Genomic DNA, 26,764 nt, shown 5'->3' on the forward strand with positions numbered 1-26,764 from the left:
AAAATCATGGATGAGTTTCCTTATAACCTGGGGGTGGAGAAAATCTTTCTATCTTGGACTCAAAATCCAGAAGCAATGAAAGAAAAGGTTGACACTCTATTATATGAAAACATTTTTTTACATGTGCTCCCACCCCAAAATCTGCCTGTCTCCCACCCTGCCCCCCTAAACCATAAGCAAAAATTGAAAGATAAATGAGTAATGGGTATAAAATATTTGTAACCTATATAACACTCAAGGGGTTGACCTCTCATATATAAAGAGCTTTTAAAAATCAAAATGATGAAGACCAAAAATACTTTAGACAAATGGGCAAAAGACATGCATAAATAGTTCAGAATAAAAGAAATGATCTTAAACACATGAAAAGATACATAGCTTCAGTTGTAATAAGAGGAATGAAAATTAAAACTACAGAGATATGATTTCTTACTTGTCAGATTGGTAAAAATCCAAGTTTGACAACATAAACTTTCGAAGGAAGTGTGAGGAAAAAGGCACTCTCATACATTGATTGTGGTAATGTGTTAGAAACAGGCACTATACCTAAAAATGCTCACTCGATTGTGGAGGAGAAAAGAATTCACTCACGATCTTGCAAGAGCAGGCACACCACCAAAGAAACAAAGCAGGTGCGCCAAAAAAAAAAAAAAATGGCCCTATTTATCCTAAGCCTAACACGCAAGTCCCTCCCCCGTTTCTCCATTGGCTGGATACTCCAGAGGGTATAGCCTGTCTGACAGAGCTAACTAATCCGTCTTTGGGATTTTAAATTGTACAGCCTATCCGAGAGAGCTAACTAGTCTGCCTTTGGGATTGTGAATTGTACAGCCTATCAGAGAGAGTTAAGTAGTTTAAATTTCTCGCGGAGAGTTCCCGCCTTTGATTATACCCCCTACATCCCTTTACATTCCAGAAACCCTGGTTATTTTTCTCAAATAAGGATCTGGCACTGATTCTAGGCTTACATCGTGGCTGTCTCTCTCTCCTTCCCTTTACCACGGAGACAGTTTAGACCAGTTCTGCTGCAGAGTCTCCATTTTTCCCTATTCCATGTTACCTTTATGTGAAAGCTAAACTTAACCCTTTCTTACATAATGCAAAATGGCACAACTCCTATGGAAGAGAATTTGGCTATATCTAATAAAATTACACACATTATTTATCCTTTGATACAACAATCCTATTTCTAAGAATCTACTCTGAAGCCATGCCTCCACAAATATAAAACAATGTGTGCAAGATTATTTACTGAAGCATTATTTGTTTAGCAAAAGATGGAAAACACAAATATCAATCAAAAGGATCAGGTAAATTTATGCCAAAGCCCCTCAGTGGAGTACTATGCAACTGCTAAAAAAGAAAAGAGATACAAAATCAATTAAGTTAAGGAAAACAACAACAACATAATGTTATAATTGGAATTGAATACAGGGTACGGGGTGGGGAGTGAGGAATAGGGAGTTAATTCTTAACGGGTACAGAGTTTCTGTTCCCTATGATGGAAATGTTTTGGCAATGGATGATGGTGATGGTAGTACATTGTGAATGTAATTAACACCACTGAATTGTATACTTGAAAGTGTTTAAAATGGAAAATGTTAGGTTGCAAATATGTTATATATATATATTAATTTTGGTTGGAAATCTCAGTGTGAACTCATGATTAAACAAATAAATTTCCTGCTATGAACACTGAAAAGGGATAGAATCAATGCCACTACAGTAGGAACTGGGATCCCCTGAAGAAATGACCAAGTCTGGTTCTCTAACCAGGAAGGTACCTAGTGAGCCTGGTACATCTTGTGAAGTCCAGGAAGTTAGTTGTCCAAGACTAATGGCATCATGTAAAAAGAGACAGGCCCACTCACCCAGGACAAAAGGGCTTCCACTATTACCAAATGAATAATTGTTACAATTGATTGAAACACCTTAAAATCTTTAAAAAACCCATGACTCCACAATGATACTCAATAAAGAAAAAGTCAGGAAAAAATAATTTTCTACTACTTGAAGCAGGTATTAAATAAAACACTTTACTTAGAAAATTAGTCAGTAAAGGGAAAAAAATAAACATCTATCCTTTCTTAAGGCTGATGAAGGAAAGCTCTTTTTTACAGAACAGAATGGAAAAGGAAGAGTTTTTTTGATAAGACCTGATCTCATTTAATCTCACGCTGTGTCAGGTACTGTTCCAAGCATTTTTTTCATGTATTGACTTATTTAAATAGCAGGCACTATTATCATTCCCATTTTCAAGCAAGAAAATTGTGGCACAGAGGTGAAATTGCTCAAGATTACTCATCTAGTTAGAGGTAAACACACAATCTGGCTCCAAAGCCCATGTGCTATTATTATCTTCACTTTGCAGATAAGGAACCACGGTAAGATACAGGGTTTAGAACCCTGGATTTACTGATTTCAAAGCCTTCTACACAATAGTAGATGGTGACGGTAAAAATTAATATGGGCTTGATCAGTCTGTCCCTCCTACCCTCAATCCCAAGAAGCATAAATAACTTTAGTTGACACCACAGAAAATCTCGACGGATTCTTTATCCTCTTCAAAATAGAAGGCATTTAGCAGTTAACATTGTTCCTTATATAGGAAGATTGCCTGACCCGAACTGATTGGCAGTCAGGCTTCAACTGGGAGGAATAGGGCTCTGTAACTCGGTTAACCAAATTCCAAAAAGCGCGCAAGCCTCCAGGCGAAACAGTTTCCCGCCTCCCAGCCGGTTTCACCCAGCTAAGCAACAGCCTCTCCCGCCCAGCGCGGTAACTTCAATTCTGGCATTGAGTCCCGCCTCTGGGATCTTTCTGCGTCTGCGCGCCTAGAGTAACCGGTGTGCTTTGGTATTAGTTCCGTCTATTGCCCCGGAAGTTAATGCGAAGCCACACCCCCTCCCTCGGCCGGCTGGGGCGCAGCCATTTTAATTCACATTTGAGTGGGCGGTGGTGTTTGGTGCTGGCGGTGTGGCTCCTCTGGGCAGGGGTAATTTTACTGGTTTGGGGGTGGTTTTTAGTTTAATTTTTCTTTTCTAGCTTCTCATCGGGGGCCAGTGCGCACGTTCTAATCAGCTGGGGCCATGTCAGGAGACGGAGCCACGGAGCAGGTGAGGAAGGAGAGTGGTGGGGCCTCGTGGCGACCTCTTCTCTCCAATTCCCTTTTCGTCCGAGTGCTCCAGCTATGTTCTCAGAGGAAGAAATCAGGGGTCTCTTGAACCCGGAGGATGGGGTGCAGAAGAATGAGGGAATAGGGAACAAGATCTGACTGGAATTAAAATATTTTTCGACTTCTCTGTGTTAGCATTATTACGAACAAATATTTGATCCAAACAATAGCCGGGAGGCTGCTTTGTCCCATTTAGATTCATAGAAATGCTCGGGATGGGATGCTTTTCTTTGGTGTCGTTTCGGTGTTAAGGTAGTTAGGAATTGATTATTTTAACGTGTATTCGCCGTTTTCGAAAATCTTGACAGTGATTCCTCCACCCCCTTTACGAGAAATACACTGTACCTAGAAATAGGGAGGGTACTAGTTTAAGAAATAATTGTAGACAAAAGGAATCTGGAGAAAAATGCTCTTGGGAGAAAGAATGAACAGAAAAGGTGTTTATGGTTATGCAGAGATTTCTGGGAATTATGTGGCTTTCTCTCGCTTTTTCTCTCTTTTACCCACATTTCAGTTTCGTTTTTCCAGCGACACAAACATTGCAGAATTTGATAAATCGGAAAGGAGAATTCTGTTTTGGCCACTGTGAATGCATCTGTTTTAGTACTAGATGTGACACTTATATATTTTAAAATTAAGATCTCAGATCAATGTGGTTTTTTTTTTTGGCAGTTTCCTTTCAGATTTTGGTAGGATCGTATTTACCTTTTTGTTTGAAAGAGGTTTGTTTGAAAGCTATTTTATTAAAGATGTCCTTAAATTCGATTTCTGTGTGAAGTCCTGGTATGGTTAGGTAGATACCATTTTTAAAATGGAGACTAGCTAGCCTGCAAATCTCAATTTCTTGAACTGTCCCATTGCCATAGCAACGAAATACATTTCAAGTGAAATACATTTTCAAGTCCCCAGCATATAACTTGTAAGCTGATAGAGATGAGGCAAAATAGGAACGCTCCCATTGAATAGCCTGAGTGGGTGTAAATTTCATTATACTGGGAAAGTTTGTCTAAACTGAGTTTTGTGTTTGCAGATTGATTTCATTCCTGAAATTTTCACAGTGTGTGCATACTGTGTAATGCCCAAGAATGTCAAGTCTTAAAATTAATAAATCAAAACTATATTTTAACTATCCTTTTTCTGGACTAGTATCTTGTCATCTGAGAGTCAAGTGAGGTTTCATTAAAAGTTTTCAAAATTCAATGTTAATTCTTACAATCTATCTAAAACCATAAAGATTCTGCAGTGTTGACCATGACTTTGAGTAGTTCAGAACTGTGCTGTTTTAATGGTGAGAAACGGTGAAAATTCACAGAAAAATAATTTCCCCCAAAGTTTTATTATGCCATTTTCAGCTTTGAGAAAAGTCAGAAGTGCATTGAACACCTACAGTACAGTTCTTCATCTGGAATCAAGTTGTTAATATTTTGCTGTAATTGCTTTGTTTCTCCATACATGTTTATTTGAAGGTCATTGGCACGTATTTCACCCCTACATATTTCAGCATTCTCTTCATTATGTCACTTAACCACAATACCATTTTCACATCCGAGAAATGCTAATTCCAATATCATTTCTAAAATCCAGTCCAAGTTCAGATTTCTCCAGTAGTTCCAAGAGTGATTTATAGGTTTTTTGTTTTAGTTTTATTTTGGGAACCAGAGTCTAATATAGGTTGACCTATTGAGATATTTGGTTATGTCTCTAGACAGTCATAATTCTCACCCCCTGCCCCCCAACATATGTCTATTTGAAGAAGACAGTTCATTTCTCACTTTCTGAATTTGATTGTTTTCTTGTGGTGTCATTTTACTTAGCTATGGATCTTCTTTATTACCCGAAAGCTTTAGTCTTCTTAAGATTCAGGTTAAATTTTTTTGATAGGATACTATATAGGTGGTGCTTCATTTTGTATTACTTCAAAAGGCACTTGATGCTGGGTTGTTCCATTATTGTGCTGGTTTAGTATGAGTACTTGGTTATGGTGGTGAGTGTTGGATCCCTTCATTGTAAAGGCTTATTTTTCCCCTTTTGCAGTTAGTAATCTGGGTTGATACCATGTTCCTCACTCAGGCTTTCTTTTTCATCCATTATTAATCCTTGACTAAATTAGTTATGTTAGAGGTGGCAGAATGGAGACTAAAAAAAAGTTATCTTGTTAACAAGATTTACTGGCTCATGTTTTTCTGTAGAGATTTCCTGTTTTTCCTTTCTCTTTTTAAAAAATTGAGTATCACTGGATTAAAGGGTTTTCTGTTTAAATAATGTGTTACATTCAGCTAGAGTCATTTTTCTTTTGTTTGATCAGGTTATCCCAAATTTGGCTGGGGAAGACACCCTTATGGTGGGTCCTATGTCTTTTTTCCTTCAGTTCAAAAGACATTTTTGGACATCTAATTCTTCATGTAACTTTTTATTTCACTGTATAAAAGATAAATTTCAAACATATAAAACAAAGAATAGTACAGTGTATCACCATGTCTCTATCATCCAGCTTCAACAATTCTCAACTCGTGGTTGATCTTGTTTTTTCTATACCTTCACCTGTCCCCCACCCTCATTACTTGGAAGCAAATCCCAGTTATTATATAATTTGACTTTAACTGAATTGGTAATTAATTGTTATCTTACAGTGACATTAAAAATATGAATTAACTGTACCTTGTTTGAAAATAAGACAGCTATTAGTGAAAACTTAAAGGAAAAGAGAGTGCCTAAAGTGACCTGAAATGATGGACGAGGAAAAAGAGTAAATAAAACTAAAGAATAGTAAGAAAAAATGCAAAACCCCCACTCTGAATCATGAATTTGCTTTGGAAGGAATTCAAGGGATGAAATGGACAAAGAATCTGCAAGATATAAGGCGTAGATTTATTTCAGCCTTTCAGTAGCATTGAAGTTACAAACAAGTTTATTGAATAAACTTGATAATATCTTAATTTGTTACTCAAAAATATGGATGACCATTTCTCTATTGGTATTAAATCTCTAGTTTTGTACCCTCTGAAAGAGGGAAGTGATTGTGTAGATGAGCAAAATCACTGCTAGGGTTTTGGGTTGTAAATTTTTTACTATGGTAAGAAAGTTTAATTTTGCTATTTAGAGAGCTCCTTAAATTACTTTATATTGTTCTTAGGTATTCCTTTGGAACTCCTTGTTTACTCTTTTTGCTAGATTAATGGTGATAAAATTATTTTGGATATAGGTTTTCCCCCCCGTCTTAGTTTGCCAGAGCTGCTGTAACAAAATATCATAGACTAGTTGGCTTAAACAACAGAAATTTTTGTCTTGTTTGTGGAGGCTAGAAATCCAAAATCAAGATGTCACCAAAGCCATGCTTCCTTTTGAAAGGGAGAGTCCATTCCTTGCCTCTCCCTGGTGAGTGGCTGGTAATCCAAGGCACTCCTTGGTTTGTGGTAGCATAACTCAATCTCTGCTTCTCTCACATGGTCATCTACGTCGTCTGTCTCGTCTCCTCCTTATAAGGACACTAGTCATATTGGACTAGGGGCCACCCTAATCCAGTTTGGCCTCATCTTAGCTAATAACATCTTTTAAAATGCTGCTTAGTAATAAATTCACATTCATAGGATCAGGGGTTAGAACTTGAACATGTCTTTTTAGGGGACACAGTTCAATCCATGACACCCCCTAAAACACACATGTAGTTGCTGTGTAATTATGGCTATTTTTAAATTTTGTATATTTTTTTTACTTGATTCAATTTTTTTTATCTCATTCTTTCTTTTCCCCATTTTACCTTGTGCGCTACCCATACAGCATTTAACATACTGTTAATATAGAGATCCTCCATCAGGTTTTGAGTTGAGGGGATTTTGTAGCTTAAAAAACCTAAAAATACTGTCTTTATAAAAAGATGTTCAGTAAATGAGTTAATGAAATTTGCACCTAGGCTATATATTGCAAATTCCTTAAAAGAATTTAAGCTGTTGGGAGGGTAGTGAAAATAATTAATACAAAGTATAATGTGTTGGGCGTAAGAATGAATGTTTTTTTAGTTTTTTTGGATAAAAGGACCAAATCAATTCATATGAACTGTTGAGTTCCTAAAATTGAGTTTTTACACCCTTGTCTTTTAGAAATAATGCTTCACTTTAAAAATACGTATATATGAATATATAGTCTACTCTAGAATTAGGAAGACCTAAAATATGAATGAAATAATCCTTACTTTGGAAAAATTACATGGTTTTGAGAAGCACAGATTAATTGCTGATAATTCTCAACAAAGAAGGGGATTTAGGGCCATAAATCAGTGTTTTGCTTTTGGTGAAAAGTAGGTTTAAGGAGATATAGAAATTATGTGTTCTATTGTATACTTAGTAATGAGGAAAGAAAAAGTTGAACCGCCCACAGTGTCGAAACTTGAAACCTAGTTCATTTTGTTAGGTAGCCATTAGTACCTAAAAGCTATTCAGAGGTGATACCATGGCCAAACAGTTTTAAAGCCAGGTTGGATGTGTGTGGGGGCAGGAAGAGGGAGGGCAAGGGCTAATATGTATGGAGGACCATGTGTTCTTGGAAACTTGAAACCTAGTGCATTTTGTCAGGTGACCATTAGTACCTAAAAGCTGTTCAGAGGTGATAACCATGGCCAAACAGTTTTAAAGCCAGGTTGGATGTGTGTGGGGGCAGGAAGAGGGAGGGCAAGGGCTAATATGTATGGGGGACCATGTGTTCTTGGAACCCAATTATTTTTGTCTGTTTTTAACAAATTCTGTGACAGCATTTCCTGCATTTTTTTCCCTATTTTTTTATCTTCATTTTATTGAGATATATTCACATACCACGCAGTCATACAAAACAAATCGTACATTCGATTGTTCACAGTACCATTACATAGTTGTGCATTCATCACCTAAATCAATCCCTGACACCTTCATTAGCACACACACAAAAATAATAAGAATAATAATTAAAGTGAAAAAGAGAAATTGAAGTAAAAAAGAACACTGGGTACCTTTGTCTGTTTGTTTGTTTGTTTCCTTCCCCTATTTTTCTACTCATCCATCCATAAACTAGACAAAGTGGAGTGTGGTCTTTATGGTTTTCCCAATCCCATTGTCACTCCTCATAAGCTACATTTTTATACAATTGTCTTCAAGATTCATGGGTTCTGGGTTGTAGTTTGATAGTTTCAGGTATCCACCACCAGCTACCCCAATTCTTTAGAACCTAAAAAGGGTTGTCTAAATTGTGCGTAAGAGTGCCCACCAGAGTGACCTCTCGGCTCCTTTTGGACTCTCTCTGCTACTGAAGCTTATTTCATTTCCTTTCACATCCCCCTTTTGGTCAAGAAGATGTTCTCCATCCCACGATGCCAGGTCTACATTCCTCCCCGGGAGTCATATTCCATGTTGCCAGGGAGATTCACTCCCCTGGGTGTCTGATCCCACGTAGGGGGGAGGGCAGTGATTTCACCTTTCAAGTTGGCTTAGCTAGAGAGAGAGGGCCACATCTGAGCAACAAAGAGGCATTCGGGAGGAGGCTCTTAGGCACAGTTATAGGGAGGCCTAGCCTCTCCTTTGCAGCAACCGTCTTCCCAAGGGTAAAACTTACGGTAGAGGGCTCAACCCATCAAACCACCAGTTCCCTATGCCTATTTATTTTAAGTGATATTTAGTGTAACCATTTTGGGCAGACAAATGATTTGATCTTTATTGTTATTAATATTTTTTGGGAAAACTAGACTGTATAGATTACTTTTTGGCAATAATTGTTCCTAAGAGAAACTGATCTGTGTTTAAGGAATGATAGGATTGTTTTTTCTTGAAAGTATCATGAAAAGTATTAGAGGTACAGAAAAGTATCATGAGGCCTTCAATATCTGGTAATCTCAGGGAATACAAGGAGTTTACATCCTTGACAGAACTTCAGATGTTTGTGCCTATTAATTGGAGAATTGTCAAACAGTTCATGGTTTGATGCTTTTCAACCATGTCTCTAAATCCTTGGTTCCCTTCAGACAGGCCCTCGCTGTGAATTTTAATCTTTTTTGTTGTTTAGTTTTCTTGGACAGTGGGTATTATGAGAATTGAGCTAAAGGGGATTTGAGTTGGGCAAATGTTTAAATTTTAGTTAGATGAATGGACCACTTACAATAAGCAGTAAATATTGAAATTTTGAAATCAAAAGGACAAAACTATGTGTCCTAATAGATACTTTTCTAATGGTTTAGTTTATCTGGTAAGTTAATATCTTGGCTACTCTTGGTTAAAAGAACCTGTGTTTCTCAAGTTCCAAAGGATTTTTGTTTCTAGTTTGTAGCTATTTGTTTCCTAAGGGATAAGTAAGCACATTTGATAAGTATATGTGATAAGTATGTATTATTAACTGGACCAGTATCCTAAAGGCTACATGTGTTTTTAAGTTTTTGAAATATTTGCATATTTAGTAGAGTTGTAGTCTTGTGGGGGTTTGAAGAAGGGATCACTGCTTTGTATTGCAGCATACACATTCCATGTCATTCACAAAAAAAATCTAAGAATGTTGCACTGGTAAAGGAACACAGAAGTTCATATCCAGTCCTAATGTGACACGTGTCATATAAAATGCTTTATTCTCTAGGCCTGTGAATGGTCTCACATCGCTACAGCAGCAAGTCTGTTCAGAAAGACTTGCAGAATGTTACTTTGAAGAGTCCAATTTTGAAAAAAGGTTAGCCATCAAGAAAGACTCGTATAACATGGTATATTCAGTTTCTTAATGTTTTAGTAAAAAACAATTTGAATGATGTAGGTCTGATGCCATCTTATTTTCAAGAAAACTAGACATTTGGAAAAAAACGTATTTACAGAAAGGTAGAATAAATAGTCCAATTGGATCGTAATCACTTAGGTGCTTTATAAAAGTATAGATGCCTAGACCTCAGTTTAGACCTACCATGTCAAATTCTGTAAAGTGAGGCAGAGAATCTTCATTTGAAATGAGTACCGTAGCTGAATTTTATGTAATTGAAAATCTGTGAACCACCAGTTGTTTTGGATGCATTATTGATAAAATAAGTGAAGTGGAGGGAGCAAAAGGCAGATTATTTGAGGATAGTTAGGCTTTACTGATTTTCCTCCCTCCACTATATTTAGTTAGCCAGTCATTACCCCTTATAGTGAAAATACTCGTTACAAAACTAAGGTTGAAACTTCACTCTACTTAATTCTCTTGATCATTGAGCTTTTTATGTCATTTAACCTCTACCATCTCCCCCCCAATATTTTTTTTTTTTGGCGGCCATTTAAAAATTTTATTTAATAATGAGCTGTTAGTTTTCATCTACATTGATATAGGTTTTTGAAAGTGGTGACATATACATGGGCAACCAATCTATAGAGCTTATTTGGTGAATCATCATTCTGATTATGTTTTCTGGACAACTGTACACAGATATGGTATGGGACATTTCCTCTTATTTTTTAATGTTTATCATTTATCACTTGAATTAAGCTTTTCCTAATCCCTATTTTGACTCAAATGATCCCTAGGGTAACACCTTCCCAGTTTACCACAAAAATAGCCAGGTGTTTGGAGAAAGAGAATACCTTTTTTTGGTCCAAGTTTTACCTCTCTGGTGGAAATGGGAAGAAAGAATCAAAATATTTTATTCCTTCAATCATTAGTATAATAGTGTCTGTCATCTCCCCTACTCCCTGAAATTCCCCATCCATCCCACCCCAAATTAATAAATCCCTAATGTAAGTTATGATACAATGCAGAAAGTGTGTGGTTTGGAGTTTCAATAAAGCTTAAATCATAAATATTGGAAATAATTCCCCCCCTCTAGTTTCTGCTCCATTTCGTTATTCTCCTTTACAGCTAACTACTTGGTACAGTTGTTTATGCTCACTGCCTCCTGTTCATCTTTTTCAAACCCCACTCCATGGAAACACTTTCTTCCCTTGGCTACCTTAGGTATCCCATCTTTGTTGGTTAATTCTGTTGCCCTTATCCAGACTCACTCCCTTAGTGATGTCATGAAGTCTCTTAGCTTTATGTATCTTTTCATAGTGTGGTTCCCAAGTTTTTCTTCAGGCCAGGTCTTGGCCCTGAACTCAAGACATCTTATGCAACTGCTGTCTCCACTTGGATGTCTAGTAGACATCCCAAACTTAGCTCATCTAAACTGAACTATCTTTTAGTCAAATCTGTACTAACCACAGTCTTTTCCATCTCTGTTGATGGTAATTCCATCCTTGAAATTTCTCAGGCCAGATCTTGACTCTTCTCTTGCTCCCACAATCCACATTCAATCTGTCAGAAAATCTTAAAACAGATCCAGAATTTGATGATTCCTTAACCTCTGCCCAAGTTGCCCAGGTTTAAGTCATATAACTCCCATAGATTTTTCTAATATTCTAATTGTTTTTCTGCTTTTCTGCTCTTACCTTCTTTCAGTCTGTTTTCAACACAGCAGGCATCATCTCATTGAAAGGTAAGTCAGATTGTTACTCCTCTATGCATAACTTTCACTGCCTTCCCATCTCACAATAAAAAGCACCTGCCTTTAAAGCCCTATATGATTTGTCTTTCTCACTCCTTTCCCCCAATTTATCCATCAGAGAAAGAAAGGCCTAATTGTTTATATATTGGCCTTCTAATTAATATGATTTACTCTTTAGAGCCACATCTTAATGTATTGGAGATAGGATGAAAAATATTTGATGGGTTAGAACCTAGGTGTTGCATTAATTTTGGGGGAGTACTTTCCAAATTTTATTTATTGATCTATAAAGCTGCCAAAAGGGAAGTTGCTAAGATTAAAACGTTGACTTGATAGCCAATAAAATGTGAGCTTTGTGATTTTCTGTTACTTTTAAACGGAGCTATTTTAGTTGCTGTGCATCTCATCTAACTTGGGGCCATGATCTGTTTCCTATGGTAAGGGTTCCCCAATTTTGTTGCAGTTTTAGTAGAATTCAAAACCTGGAGTGTGGTGGGTTTTCCTGTGGTGATACATAGTATACCAACCTATCTTTTCTGAGTTGTCTTGTGTACTTCAGTTCATTTGAAATATGCTACTGCTGAGTATTAGAAAGTTGCCCTGAAGTTCAAATCACCCATGAGTCCATCCTTTAGAGATTTATATTTGGTTGGTATTCTATAAAATTTCTGTCCTATATTTTCGTTATGGGGTTATCTTGAATCACGATTGCTTGTTCTGTTTTTCATGTAGTCCAAGGGCAGATGACTTCTAGAAACTGAATATTGAGAAAGTAAGCTAATTTTATTCAGAACAAACTGAAGGCAGGCCAGTTAGTTCAGTTGAATAGTTTAATGGTTATGATAATGTGGTATGTAGACCCTGGCCGTCCCTGAGACCCTTTCAAGAGGTCTGTGAGGTCAAAACTTGTCGTATAACCCTAACTTGCCTTTTCACTCTCATTGTCTCAAGAATGTACAGTGGTATTTTCCACAATTATATAAAAAGTTGTTAAAAATGCTCCTTCCTTTCCCAGCTACTAACTGAACCTGAATTTTCCTCATCTGTTTTATCCAAAATAATGTATTGCAACAGATTGGAAGCAGAAGCAGATAATGTCTTTTATTTAACTAGACATTTAAGAGATGGCAAAAATGTAGAAGAGTGCCATTCTCACTTTTTTTTGGGAGAAATACTACTTTTTATAATATGCTAGCATTTAAGGGGTTTATTGTTATTTTTAAATGAGTTAATATTTTTAAATATTTTCAGTTCTGATTGATAATATGATAAATATCAAGATATAACCCACATTTTAAACAAATCTCATTGGGTTTCTCAGTTTTTAAGAGCATAAAGGGATTTTTTAATAAAAAGGTCAAAATTGCTTAGACCAAGGTTTCCTGTGTTAGCTTCACATACCAAACAAAAGGGTAAACATGGAAAGTGAAAAGCCATCCCACAGAATGGGAAAAATTTTTTGGAAATCATATACTGATAAAGGAATTGTATGTATAATATATAAAGAACTCTTACAATTTAATAATAAAAAGAAAATAACCTACTTTGGAAATGGGCAAAAGATCTGAATAGACATTTCTCCACAGAAGATACACAGATATGGCACATGAAAGGATGCTCAGCATCATGTCATTAGGGAAATGAAAATCAAAACTACAAGATACCACTTCACACCCACTAGAATGACTAATCCAAAAGATAGTACTGGCCAAGGATGTGGAGAAATTAGAACCCTCGTACAATGCTGGTGGGAATATAAAATGGTGCATCTGTGAAAAACAATCTTGACAGTTCCTCAGATGGTTAAACATAGAGTAACCACATGACCCAGCAATTCCCCTGTTAGTTATATACCCAAGAAAAATGAAAACAAACAAAAGGAGGTCTACACAAAAACTTGTATGTGAAATGTCCATAGCAGCATTATTTATAATAGCCAAAAAGTAGAAATGACCCAAATGTCTATTAGGCAAATAAGATGTGGGTCATCCATACAATGGAATATTATTTGGCAATAAAAAGAAATGAATAGTGATATGTGCTACAACATTAACCCCAAAACATTACTAGTAAAAGCCAGAAAGAAAAAGCACACATTGTATGATTCCATTTATATAACATGTACAGAATAGGCAAGTCTAAAGATAAAGTAGATCTAGTGGGTTCCCACTTCTTAAAGTGGCCTATTCCTCTGCTCTGGAAATAATAATATAACTCCATTTCCTATGAAGGTCCAGCCTCTCTCCTTGTGGGTATCAATTTTCCTTTGCTCTGTAGTAATATGGTAACTAGGCCAGAAAACAAAATGCTACTCTCAGCATTGGCTACCCAACTGGTTCATAGCTGTGACAATGAGAAGGCTTGCTGTGGGAATGAAATGTGGCCATAGCTACCAGAGTAAACTTTTGGCCATTTTGATTAGCTGTCATTGTTAATTAATGTGATTGAGAATTAACTTCATAAATTGTTTTGTGAACATTTAACAATATCTTTGGTCAGAGTAAAATATTTAGGGATGTAACTGATTTAAAAAAAGCTCTACGCCATGTTTCTGCCAAAATCTCACTGGATTCTGGGCAGAATAATGTAACTTAATTATATTTCTTATTTTGAAATATAGTTAATACCTTCTTAACAAGGAGTGATGATTAAAGAGGCTAATGAAAGCAAAAATACCCATTACGTAATACCTGTAATAGATGTTCAACTAATTTTTTTTTTAAGTTCATGGCTGAATTGTATTTTTTTAAAATTCAATTCTATTGAGATATATTCACATACCATACAGTAATCCAAGTGTACAATCATATAGTTGTGCATTCATCACCCCAATCTATTTTTTGAATATTTTACTTGTACCAGAAAAAGTGAAAATAAGAATTAAAAAAAAAAGTAAAAAAGAACACCCAAATCATCCCCCCCATCCCACCCTATTTTTCATTTAGTTTTTTGTCCCCATTTTTCTACTCATCCATCCATAACTCTGGATAAAGGGAGTGTGAGCCACAAGGCTTTCACAGTCACACTGTCACTCCTTGTAAGCTACGTTACTGTACAGTCGTCTTCAAGAGTCAGGGCTACCGGTTTGTAGTTTGATAGTTTCAGGTATTTACTTCTAGCTATTCCGGTGCATTAAAACCTATAAAGAGTTATCTAGATAGTGCATAAGAATGCCCACCAGAGTGACCTCTTGACTCCATTTGGAATCTCTCAGCCACTGAAACTTTATTTAGTTTCATTTTGCATCCCCCTTTTGGTCAAGAAGATGTTTTCAATCCCACAGGTCCACATTCATCCCCAGGAGTCATATCCCATGTTGTCAGGGAGATTTACACCCCTGGGTGTCAGATCCCATGTAGCGGGAAGGGCAGTTATCAACTAATGTTTTTTAAATTTGAACTCCAGCGTTCTTTGCAGAAATTCTTAGGTCCATGGGCATCTCCTCCTATGTCGGGGGTTAGAATTTTGGGGGTTCCATGAACTTGGATGGGGGAAAAAATTTTTTTACTTTTACTAGTCTAACTGAAATTGGGCGCTTTCTTCGATTATGAATGTAGGCAAGAAATCACAGTAGTGTTAGCAGTATGTGTGACTTAGACACTAATATTCAAAATGTTGTTTATACGCATCGCTAGATTGTTATTTAATGTGTTAGGTACATATTACTATATAAAACTTTTGTTTTAAAGGTATTTTGATAATTATATTTCAGTATAATTGATGTCTTTTGAGATCTCTTTTAGTTCGTTTTTATAGTTTTATTTTGTGTATTTGAAAGGGTCCATAGGCTTCACTAGACTGCAAAAAGGGTCTGTGGTATTACAAAAGGTTAGAAACCCCTGGGCTGCACATTAGAACCACCTGGAGAGTTTAAAAACAAAAAAAACAAAACAAAAAACTGATGGCCTGGCCAATCCCTAGTACTTTTGATGTAATTGATCTAGGGTGGGGCGTGAGTTTTTTTTTTTTTGAATATTTTTAAAAATCCTTCCTCCAGGTGATTCTAATGTATACAGCCAGTGTTGAGATACACTGAAGGGTTGAATTATTTTATTCAATAAGGAGACATTTATACTTCTTGCTATGATTATTCTTGGCCAAATATTAGATGCTGTTTCTTAGTTTCTTCCTTTTACAGACTATGATATACGTTATCTAATTTTGCGGGTTGGTTTTCAATAAGTGGATCTTGAGTGATTTGTACCATCAGACTTTGAAATGCTAATTGTTAGCACTGAGTACCGATGGATATTCAAGTATAAATTGACAGTTGTTTAATTTCTGATTTAAATATCAATTTTGCATGCTTTTTTTTGCCATTATTTTATAGGTGATATGCTACCAACAAACTAGGATTCTAGTTTATTTGCCTTTTTTTTTTTTTTTTTTTAAAGTTTACTTTTTCAGGAAGCAAACCCTTTCGTAGAAGGGGTCTTTATTATTTTGTTGTATCCGAAGTATTCCTTTAACATTGCCTGGCACTTAACTAGACACTGAGCAAGCATTTTTCAGATGAACATTAAAAATTCACAGGATGAAGAGTTTACAGTATAATATAACTTTTTCTCCACATATCAACCACTCCAAGGAAGCAGGCACTTTACCAGTTTCCTGTGTATTCTTGATGTATTCCGTTCTAGATGGGTCTGTATATGTTGTGTGTGTCTTCCCCAGCCCCTCCCTTTTTTTGCACAAAAGTATTGTTCTGTACCTTGCTTTTTTATAACCTAATATGGAGGTCCTTCATGATGTTACCCATAGATGTGCCCTGCCTTGTTCTTTTTAGTGACTACAAATGCCAAGTTTTAAATAGTCCTAAATTATTTCCAGCCTTAGGCAGTGACAGACGGCCTAGCAGCTGACTATCCTTCCATATAAATCGTTGTGCACATGTGCCAGAATATAATAGGATAAGTAGCTAGAAGTAGAATTCAGGGTCAAAAGTTCATTTTAAATTTTGATCATTACTGCTCCTTGCCCCTGCCAACAATGTGAGATTATCTGTTTCTTCATACCCTTGCCAGTGCAATGATAATTATAAAATTGTGGTCTCTATCTTATGATTTAACTCTGCATTTTTTATCAGTGTTGAAAGTTAGTTGTGTTTCCTTTTCTGTGAGCTGTTCATATACTTTGCCCATTTTCTTTTTGAGTCCCTGGTTTTTTATTGACTGGACTCTATAGTAATAAACTTAGTGCTTTGTCATATGTTGAAGATATTTTTAAGGTTGTCTTTTGACTGTCACTACTTTCTCATGCCCAAATTTAAACTTTCTTTGTAATTTAATCTTTTCGAAGGCTTCAGAATAACATTTTTTAGGTAAAGATAATTTTTACCATGTTTGCCTCTAGTTCTTGTATTTTCATTTTTAATGTTTAAGTCTTTGATCTGTGTGAAATTTATTTTGGTGAAAACGATAAAATGGGAATTCAACTTAATTTTTTTCCTAGGTGATTATACAATTTTGAACACCATTTATTGAATAATCCACTATTCTGATATGAAGTACCTCTTATTATTTGCTAGCTTTCCGTATATGGTTCTCTTTCTGAACCCTTCTGGTCCCTTGATTGTTTTGTCACCATAACCTAATGTTTTACTCTGTGTAGGTTATGTATTTTAAAATGTGGTGGGGCCAGTAGTCCTTCTTCATTATACTTCTTTTCCAGTTGTAGTTTCTTGAGCAAGCTATTTATAAAGCTCTTGATTCAAAATTACTAGTCAATATGTTTTGTTTTGTTTTGTTTTTTTCCTCTAAATAAATGTGCACTTAGCAGTTGTACTTAGGGAGGCTTGGCAAAGTAACTTATTCCTAAGGAAAAGGTTTATTATTATTTTAATATTTTCTCTATAAACAGATGACTTTTTTCAGTTTTTCCAAACTGGTATTTGGCAGGGTTGTCCCATGAGTTATTAATTACCATTTTAAAATTGAGAAAAAGAAAGGTGTTAGGGGCAGTACTTCACACTGTGTCCTTTCTTAAAGATTAATCTCTTATTGCAGATTTCCTTTACAGTTTTATTATGCTGTATATACAGTTTGTTTTTTTCACTTTATATCAAAATAAAATGTCCATGTTATTTCATGATTTTCCTTTTGTGGCTCACAGTGACTGCTTTATAGCAGTGTTTCCCTGGGTGTGGTCCAGGGACCCATGGGGTTCCCAGGACTTTCAGGGAATCTGTGAGTTCAAACTATTTCATAGTAAATCTAAGACATTATTTGCCTTTTTCACTCTTATTCTCTCAAAAACTTACAGTGGAATTTTTCAGTGGCTGTATGACATGTGACAGTAGACTAAATGCAGAAGCAAATATGAGAATCCAGCTGCCTATTAGGCAGGCATGAAAGAGATTTTCAAACATGTAAAACAAAGACATTCTCACTGGATTTTTTAATCGTCATTTTTTCATTAAAAATATATTACTATGTAATAAGTTTATTTGCAAATGAATGAGTACTTAACGTTCTTCAGTTTTAATTTGCAATATGGTAAATATTGCTGTTACCCACATAAACAAGCTCTTTGGAGTTGGAGTCCTCAGTTTTTAAGAGTATAAAGCGGTCTTGTGATCACAGAGTTTGAGAACTGCTCTGCAATATTTAATATAAATGATGGGTTTGAGTCAAGAGTTACGTTTTTTAAAAGCTTGTGGTTGTTTGATTTTATTCTTTTTAGGCAAGTGACTTCTCATAACAAGGTAAAAATAGATTCCATAAAATGCAGGACTCTTTTTTAAGAGGTCATTTTTATGCTTTATATTAGGACATCGTTTCCTGGGACTGAAATATTGTGACTGAATTAATAAGTTAGGCATGAGATTTTTTTAAATGGTAATCACAGTTTTGCTTTGTTTGTTTTGTTTTCCAGGCAGCTGAGTATGTCCCAGAGAAGGTGAAGAAAGCTGAAAAGAAATTAGAAGAGAATCCATATGACCTTGACGCTTGGAGCATTCTCATTCGAGAGGCACAGGTTTAGTGATATAGGATTACATTTCCTTCTCTATGGGTCCAATCACACTACTTGGTTCTGCAGTAAATAGTATTTTCATAATCATAATATTGTAAATGCTGTTTATTGGTTTTCGATTTTAGAATCAACCTATAGACAAAGCACGGAAGACTTATGAACGCCTTGTTGCCCAGTTCCCCAGTTCTGGCAGATTCTGGAAACTGTACATTGAAGCAGAGGTTAATATTTTACTTTATTTTATTTTTTCTTATAAAGCATCTGATGGGAATTGAATCAGCATACACTATAGTTATAGAAAACAAGTTAGGAACATAGCACAACCAGGACAAGGAGGATTTAAATGTCTCTTGCCTTTATGTTGTAAAATAGGTACAAAGGAGTAATTAAAATGAATTTTTGAAATTTGGGTCTTTTACAAGCTGATGATTGTTGCATTTTGGAGTTGCAACAACATTAAAACAGTTTCAATGGTATTGGAGTGCTTTAGCCTTTTATTTACTTGTCGTGTCAATTTATTGCCTCCTGTGTCATTTATTTAGAACTCATTTTTTCTTTTTATTCTTACTTACAAGTTAATATGAATGGGATTATGTGCAAATGCAAAATGTTATCTTAGTATTTTGAGTGTCTCCAGTGAAATGAAACATTTTTAGGCGAAAAAGTTATTTCATATTTTAATTTTGTGAAAATGCATGGTTTGTCAATAAATGTAAGCACTTCAATAATTTAAAGAAAAGTTTTTCTTTAGGATAAAGTTTACATTATGCACGAATAAGCTAATGTGACTCAAGCCTATATAATCATAATTTACACAATGATATTTTGATTTTTTTCCTTTTTAACTTCAAATTTTGAAGGCAGGTATGTTTACTTTAAAGACTAAGTACCCCATTTTTTCTTATAATTAGAAGGAAAATTTCTGTTTCTAAAGACTAGGGATTAGCAGTCAGTTGATAACAAAATGTTAAATTTACACCAAGTAATCCTTTTTCCAGTGGTAAATTGATGGGATGACAGGAATGAGAAGGGGGAGATAGTTGATATCCACATTAAGCTAAAAACCACATCCATTTTTTTATAACTTAGTTAAAATACTTATGCATTATTATTATTTTGAGTATCAATTTTGCAATTATAAATTCTCAACATAATCAAGTACACTGCAGCCTTGTCATATTTTCCACCATAGCTGAAATTTGATAATATGTGGGTCTGTTTTGGACCCATTCCAAGAGTTTTAGTCCTCAGCAGTTCTGAGTGGACTTCAGCCACAGCACAGTGGCACCTGTGGTGTATCTCTCAGAATGAACCCAACCAACGCAGACTTAAATTGAGGCTACAGTGTACTCTTTTCATTGTATTTGTGCTGTAGTTCAGTTTGTATTATTTTGTGGGGGAAAATTACTGGACAACAGTGGGAACATTGTGTGTGTGTTCAGTTTTTTATGTGAGGTTGTGCCTATGGTATGTGTGTTTGTATGTGTGAGTGAGGTTGTACCTTACATGAATTCTGGTTGTAGTTCCATTCTATGACCATGTCCTTCAGATTTCATCACTTATCTCCTGGGACTGTTTCTTTCCTTATTATAATTAAATCATCAACAGGCAAGCAGGATATTCAACAGGTGAGTGATAGGCCTGTCTGAAGTCTGCTGAAGCCAGTGCTACTTTGTGTTACTCATTAAAGCAAGGAACACTGGATCACCTCAACCTGTTCTACATTCCAGTCCTGACTTTACAAACACGTTAGCTTATATGCGAATTCATCAGAAATGAACATATTGGTACATAATCATTTTTATGTAATGAAATACTACTTGTCTGTGTTTTAGGAATTTCTGATTTTAGTTTCTCAAATATTCAGTCATTATCCTGATGCATTTTATTATAGTATAAGTTAAACTGAAATTGGCAAATACTCCATGCTGTAATTATAAACACGAGACTGTTTCTCTCATATCCTAGTTATGTAATACAAACTATATACTAAAAAAGAGTTCTAAGGAAGACCAAATGTTATTCCAGGGGTAAGTTGTCTAAATAGGAGGCTCATTTCATAAAATGTTTAAGAGCTGCTAGGAGTTACCTGATTTTCATAGTTTGTAATGTTTGCAGTTATTTCACGTGAACACAAACACACACACATGCACAAATATATATGTATGTATAAAACATTTATTGAGGAAAAATGGTGAAGAATATATATATATGTATATATCTTTAAAAAATTATGTTTCTGGGTTAGGAATTACGATGTAAAATTGAGTGCTGGTTTCAGAAATTAATATCCTGAGCTGTGTTTTCCTTTTTTCTGATTTGTTCTTTGTTTTTATTTTTATTTTTTATTCTCACATCTTCTTTCTTTATGATACTTCTGTGAGAGACTAAAGTTTTCTTTGATCATATCACTCAGTATGGTCTTTAATATTTCTGGAGAAGACACATAACCTGTTTTATTATACTTTTAAAAATCTGAAGTTACAGTAAGAATGTCTTTACATTGGAAGTGATACTAAGAGTGTTTACATAACATCCTGTGCACATTCTCAAGAAAATAAAGTTTTTGTTAATACATTTGTTGTAACTCAGTACTTCCTGATGGGAGAATGATAATGTTTCATTTATTTACATTCATTTAAACCAACTTGTATGACTCAAAACATTTAGCTTTTTTTCTAAAATGGAAAATACACAGAAAAGTATAGCATAATAACAAGAGAATTTGCTTTCCCATAGTAAAGTTTCTTGTAAATCCTGTTTAAGTACAAAATGGCAAAAAATAAATAAATTTTTTTGCTTCTTACCTTGAAATACATTTGAAAATGATATTATATTATTTAGTAAAGACATTAATGATACTAGTCTGATATTTTAAATATTTACCTGTATATTAGCTTTTCTCATAGCGGAGACTTTAGCAATACCTAGCTATCTGCGTAAATTTGGATTTTAAAATGTCATACTTAATTCATTACCTGCTTTTATTTTTTTTTTGTTTGCTAAGCATGGAAACTGTTGGAGGTAAAATTTCTCTTGTTCTAGTGAAAGGGCAATTAGGACCAACCCCTATTATTGATAATTTAAACATAATTTCAAAAATTATTTATACCATATTACTTTAGCGTATATTTTATAGCAGATCTCATTTTGCCTTATGTGTGTGAAATCATTGTTTTACTTATGTTTCAAAACAACTACTTCATGATTTAATAATATCCTAAGAGTAAACAATTGTATGGCTGTTCTAAAGTGATGTGGTTACCAAGTATAGAGTCTAAATATAATTGCAATGATATGAAAATCATGCTTCTTAACTTTAAGTGAAGGCAACATTTTAATATACCTCTGTTCATTTATTTGGTATATGAATGTTGTGCAGTGTAGTATAGTCATGTGTTTAAGAAATAGGAATTTTTAAACACTAGAGTTAAGTGGAATACCCCAATCAGAGCCTTATTGTTTTTTAAAGAACCAGTTTTTAGAGTGGTCAGAAGGGTCACTAAGTATTACAAAATAGAGAAAATTTGCACTCAATTTTGCCTTATGCTTTTAAGTTTTTTTTTTCTCTTGTAGTTTCTGTCACTTTTCATGTAGGTAGGCAATCAGTGTAAAACATGTATGCTACAGTATCTTATTGTTAGAAGTAATTTGTTTTGAACTGGGCCCACATTCATAGGAAATTTTCTTACTGAAGGATGATGTTCTTTATTGGTAGCTGAAGGAAAAATGAAGAAGGTAATGCTGTTGGTAATAGCAACAATGTATCTTGCTGTCTATGAAAGCTGTAATTCTTTAATAAAAGTATATAGAGAATTGATTGCTTCTTATTTAAAAAATTTTTTAAAACATGAGTCGTTTTCTCTCTTCTTGGGTTTTCTTTCCTTATAAATAATGGGTTGTGAAGTATACATTTCCAGTTTTCAAAATAACCTTTCTTCTTGGAAAATGGAAGTGAACTCAGAATGAAACATGTGACCTAAATTGAAAACTTCTCCACTGCCAATACTTTTTTTAGTACCTTTAAGTTGCAGTTTATAATACTGTATTATAATTTTTGTAAATTTGAGCAATGTGGTTTTTAAAGCAGATAAAATTTCCTCTTGTGTATATTATTATTGCATTATTATATAGATTGTGACCATTTCTATTCTTCAGCTTACAGCCTTTTTAAACATCTGTACTCTTTTCTTATAGATCTGCTCTTTTCCTGTTTGTAATAAATGTTGGTCTATGTCTGTGTGATTCTTCAGATTTTACTCTAAAATGCAATGTGCTTTTTATTCTACAGTTTCTTAAATGCACGAGTAAATGTGTAGGGTAGGGGTAGAAAAAGAAAACAATAGGAATTATTTGCAAACACAGAAGTAACTGATAAATTTTCTAAGTTTTGGGTAGCTCAAATACTATTTGAAAGCAAGAAAATATTTGCATGTTTACCTTATAAAGTAGTAAAGCCTATAAACTTCTTTTTTAGCTCTACTGAATTAGCTTATCCCATCTATTTTCCCTCTCCATTATCATAGTAGAGATGTTGAAGTGTCTTCTACTCACTTCTAACATGGGCTATACATTTTTTTCCTTGGGACTTGTCTTTACTGAAAGCATTTCATACTAATATTTGAAAAAGGATAGTCACCTAATTTCTTTAGATAAATCTTATGTTTTCTAATCTTTCTATATTCTAGGTAATTTATTTTCTTATGTGAAATACAGTCATCTTGTTTTCAAGCACAATCTTATGCTAATCAACTTAGTTTTAATCTAGCTTCTTTATATTCTACTTTTTAATGTAATAGAATGAAATACATGTTTTCAGAATGTTAGGGGGTGTTTGTAATATAAAGTACATACATTTTAAAATTAGTTGGGAAACAAAGGATTTTTTAATCAAGTAGCCAGAAGGTTCCCTGTGGGTGGGGTTTCTTAAATATTTATTGAATGGTGTAGTACATAAAAAATAGTTTTTAAAAATTATTGGGCATTGTAGTTAATAAGGTTTGGGGGGATTATTTTGGTGTGTGATCCTTCCCACCCCTATCCCAAGAGATTAATTAAAGTGATGTTCCAGTATTGTATGCCTGTATAAGGTATAAGCACAAGTGCACTCAAGTCTGTCATAATATTATGGAGTTCAAAACCTCCATATTTGGAAATAAAACTAATTCCAAAACAGAAAATGCTCAGCATCTTTGGTTCTAACTTACACTTAGGAGATCCAGATGGTAACTGACTTCACTTAAAAAACAAAAAGACCTCTTAAAGAAAGAGGCTCAAATGTTTTCTAAGGAGTTCATTGTTTTTAATTGGTTTAGTGTGTCCTTTCAACTTTAAACAGCTATTCTTCCTTTTGAATCAGTCTGGTTCAAAGCACTTCCAGGAAATGAAAATGCCTAAAATAGTACTAGTAATTTCTGTTAAAGGGTTCACTTTTAAATAAACTTGGAAAGGGATGCATTTATTAGCTTTTAATAATATGCTTTTTAAAATTTTAATTTTTGTTACCAAACAATTTCTTGGCAATTTCATATCAGAAAACAAATAGTTGGTTAGTATAATGGCATAATAGATTGGAGTCTGTGTACAGTTTTCCCTACAGACATCAGAATCCACGGTAACTTGAATAAAATTTGTGCATATTTGCCTTGAATACAACTTGTTGAGAAACTCAGCTGCTTTTCTTAAGGTTCAAGGAAGCATAACTTTGGGTAAGTTTTAACATTTTGTACTCTTAAGAGACCTCCAAAGAAAAACTTTCTATTTGGAAATGTGGGTTTAGGAACAAAGAAGTAGGCTTCAAAGACAGATTTAAAATTAATAATTTTGGATTAATACTTTGAAATGTATCAAGGTCCAAAGATAGCAAGTAAGGTCTCAAAGCTGTTTTTAAGCTTAATTATATTCTTTTCATGTGACTATTAAAGATAATAATTTAGAAATGCTCAATTTTTAATTGTAAAATTTTAGTTTTAGCATATACAGATGACTTTATTGAAAAGTCTTTCTTTGTCCTGAGATTTGTATATGGGAAGTGATCTTTTACAGTGATGTTTTTGGCAGTTTTTCATATTGGATTTGAAGGAAAAAAGGTGGTGTCCTTTTGTGATGATGGTTGTCTTGATATTCCTTTCACTAACCAGAATATGAGTGTTCGAAGTATTACATATTTAAAGTCTAAATGGACACTGTGTTTCAATCAGAATCTTAGATCTGGACGATAAGATGAGTTAGTCTCCTTATTTTTACATGAGTAAAGTAAGTCAAAACAGTTTGTTATCTCTTGGAGCCAAAGTTCACAAATTTCATTACCTTAGGATCACCTGGGAAGCTTTTAAAACATGCATTTTCCAATTTGCATCCCAGTTTTCCTGTCTCAGTCTCCAAAGGATGAACATATGGAATCTGTTGTTTCCCAGATGTTTCTAATAGGCAACCAGTTTTGGGAATTGAGACTTCAGAGGGCAGTAAATGAATTTTATTGCTGTCCGTGTACTTAATACTTAGCAGAATATGCTCTGTTGTTATCTGGAGGCAAAGTGATAAGTCTCTTTTTCTTTTAGCTATACGATGTTCTGTATAGAGCAGTATATTTATATAATCAATCAAGAAGTAATCTTGGAGGTATCTACTGTATGCTTGGTACTGTTTTGACGATGTAACTATATCTTGAATCCACAATTAGGTTTAGGATTGTGTCATTTTAACTTATTTTGACAATTTTTTCTTATTGAGTTTATTCCTGGACTGAAACCTGTCTTTTATGGCTCCATAAACTTTGTTTTTTGCTTTGTTTTTAACATAAAATAATCACTGAGGGCCAAACTTTTAAGACTCAGCGAACATCTAAGGAAATTCCAAGTGCTCTGAGAATGTGTTTAAGAAGAATGCAGCTTTTTATGGTAGCTAACTCCTACATTCCAGAGAGTTTATACATAAGAAAATACCACATTTTCATGCTTAGTCTCATATTCCCTAAAAAACCATTCATTTAAATACCACTTGGCTATATTTATAAATATATTGGAACTTCTCATTCTTTTGGGAATAGGCAATGGAGTGTTCTCAGCCATTCTGTTTATTTCTGTGGGGTTTCAATCCATTTTTAGATTTTTCACTAGAAAGATGAGGCTTTGTTTCACAACCTTTTTTAACCCACATTCCCTCAACATATTTTCTTAATGGCCTTTGGCAGTTTCAAAATCAAATAGGATGACTAAAAGTAAGTCAGTGGGTAATTTTAGTTTGCAGCTAATGCCTGGTTCTCACAGAGTTGGCTCCAGCTTTAACCTAGGGTCTAACATTTTAGCGGTATGTAGAGTAAATCTAGTAAAAATTCCATAAAACTTAATGTAATAAATGATAATACTGTAGGAAGTATTTCATAAAAATATTAAGTGCAAATTTTATATCAAAGGAAGGAGCTTAAATAATTTTGAGGATATCGCCAGTAATAACTTGGTTTCTTGTATTATCTGTACATTTAAAAAAAATTCCCTCATCTATCTTTTGTTATCAGTTTTAGCTGTTCTATAGCAATTAAGTGAATTTTTGAAGATTTTGTGCTGCTTGAATAGATGGGATATATTAGTAGATGAGAAAGTGCTTAAATATGTTCATTACTTAGATATTTCAAGTTAAAGACTCAAATTGTATACCAGTTACAGGGGATCAGATGGTTTAACCCACTTTGTCACAGGTAGAATAGCAAGTCAGAACATGCTTTTAAGGATTATAAGCTGAATTTTTTATAATTTAAGCAATTTTTATAATGCATTTTAGCTTTTCATTTTGAATTGATTTTAAAGTTACAGGAAAGTTGCAAGATTAATGACAGAGCTCCCATATACACTTTATCCTGATCAGTTTTCAATATTTTTGCCTATAAGCTTTATCAATTCTTTATATATGCATATTTTTTCTAAACTATAGGAGATTGGGTTGTATACATCATGTTCTTCACTGTATATTTCCTAATAAAAATAATCTTTTAACATAGATAATTAATAGTTACCAAATTCAGGAAGTTTAATAATAATAACATAATCTGTAGTCCATGTTGTAATACTTTGATAGCTTTTTAATTTAAATTTATTCTATACTCATTAGATTTAAGTTATACATTTTAGCTAAAATGTTACATAAAGGGTGGTTGTCCTCTAAAAGTA

At 34.4% G+C, this 26,764-nt stretch overlaps 1 protein-coding gene across 1 annotated transcript in view; it reads left to right on the forward strand.

The window, feature by feature from the left end:
• Positions 1-2,909: 2,909 nt before the first annotated feature.
• CSTF3 (cleavage stimulation factor subunit 3) overlaps positions 2,910-26,764 on the forward strand; it is an 86,433-nt gene continuing 62,578 nt past the window's right edge. Inside the window, exons 1-3 of the mRNA XM_037838948.1 lie at positions 2,910-3,116; positions 18,501-18,602; positions 18,725-18,820. Coding sequence (XP_037694876.1) covers positions 3,090-3,116; positions 18,501-18,602; positions 18,725-18,820 — 225 coding nt within the window. The 5' untranslated portion in view covers positions 2,910-3,089. The remainder of the gene's footprint in view (positions 3,117-18,500; positions 18,603-18,724; positions 18,821-26,764) is intronic.

This window comes from Choloepus didactylus, chromosome 6 (genome assembly GCF_015220235.1).
Source record: "Choloepus didactylus isolate mChoDid1 chromosome 6, mChoDid1.pri, whole genome shotgun sequence".
In the NCBI taxonomy this organism is placed as follows: domain Eukaryota; kingdom Metazoa; phylum Chordata; class Mammalia; order Pilosa; family Megalonychidae; genus Choloepus; species Choloepus didactylus.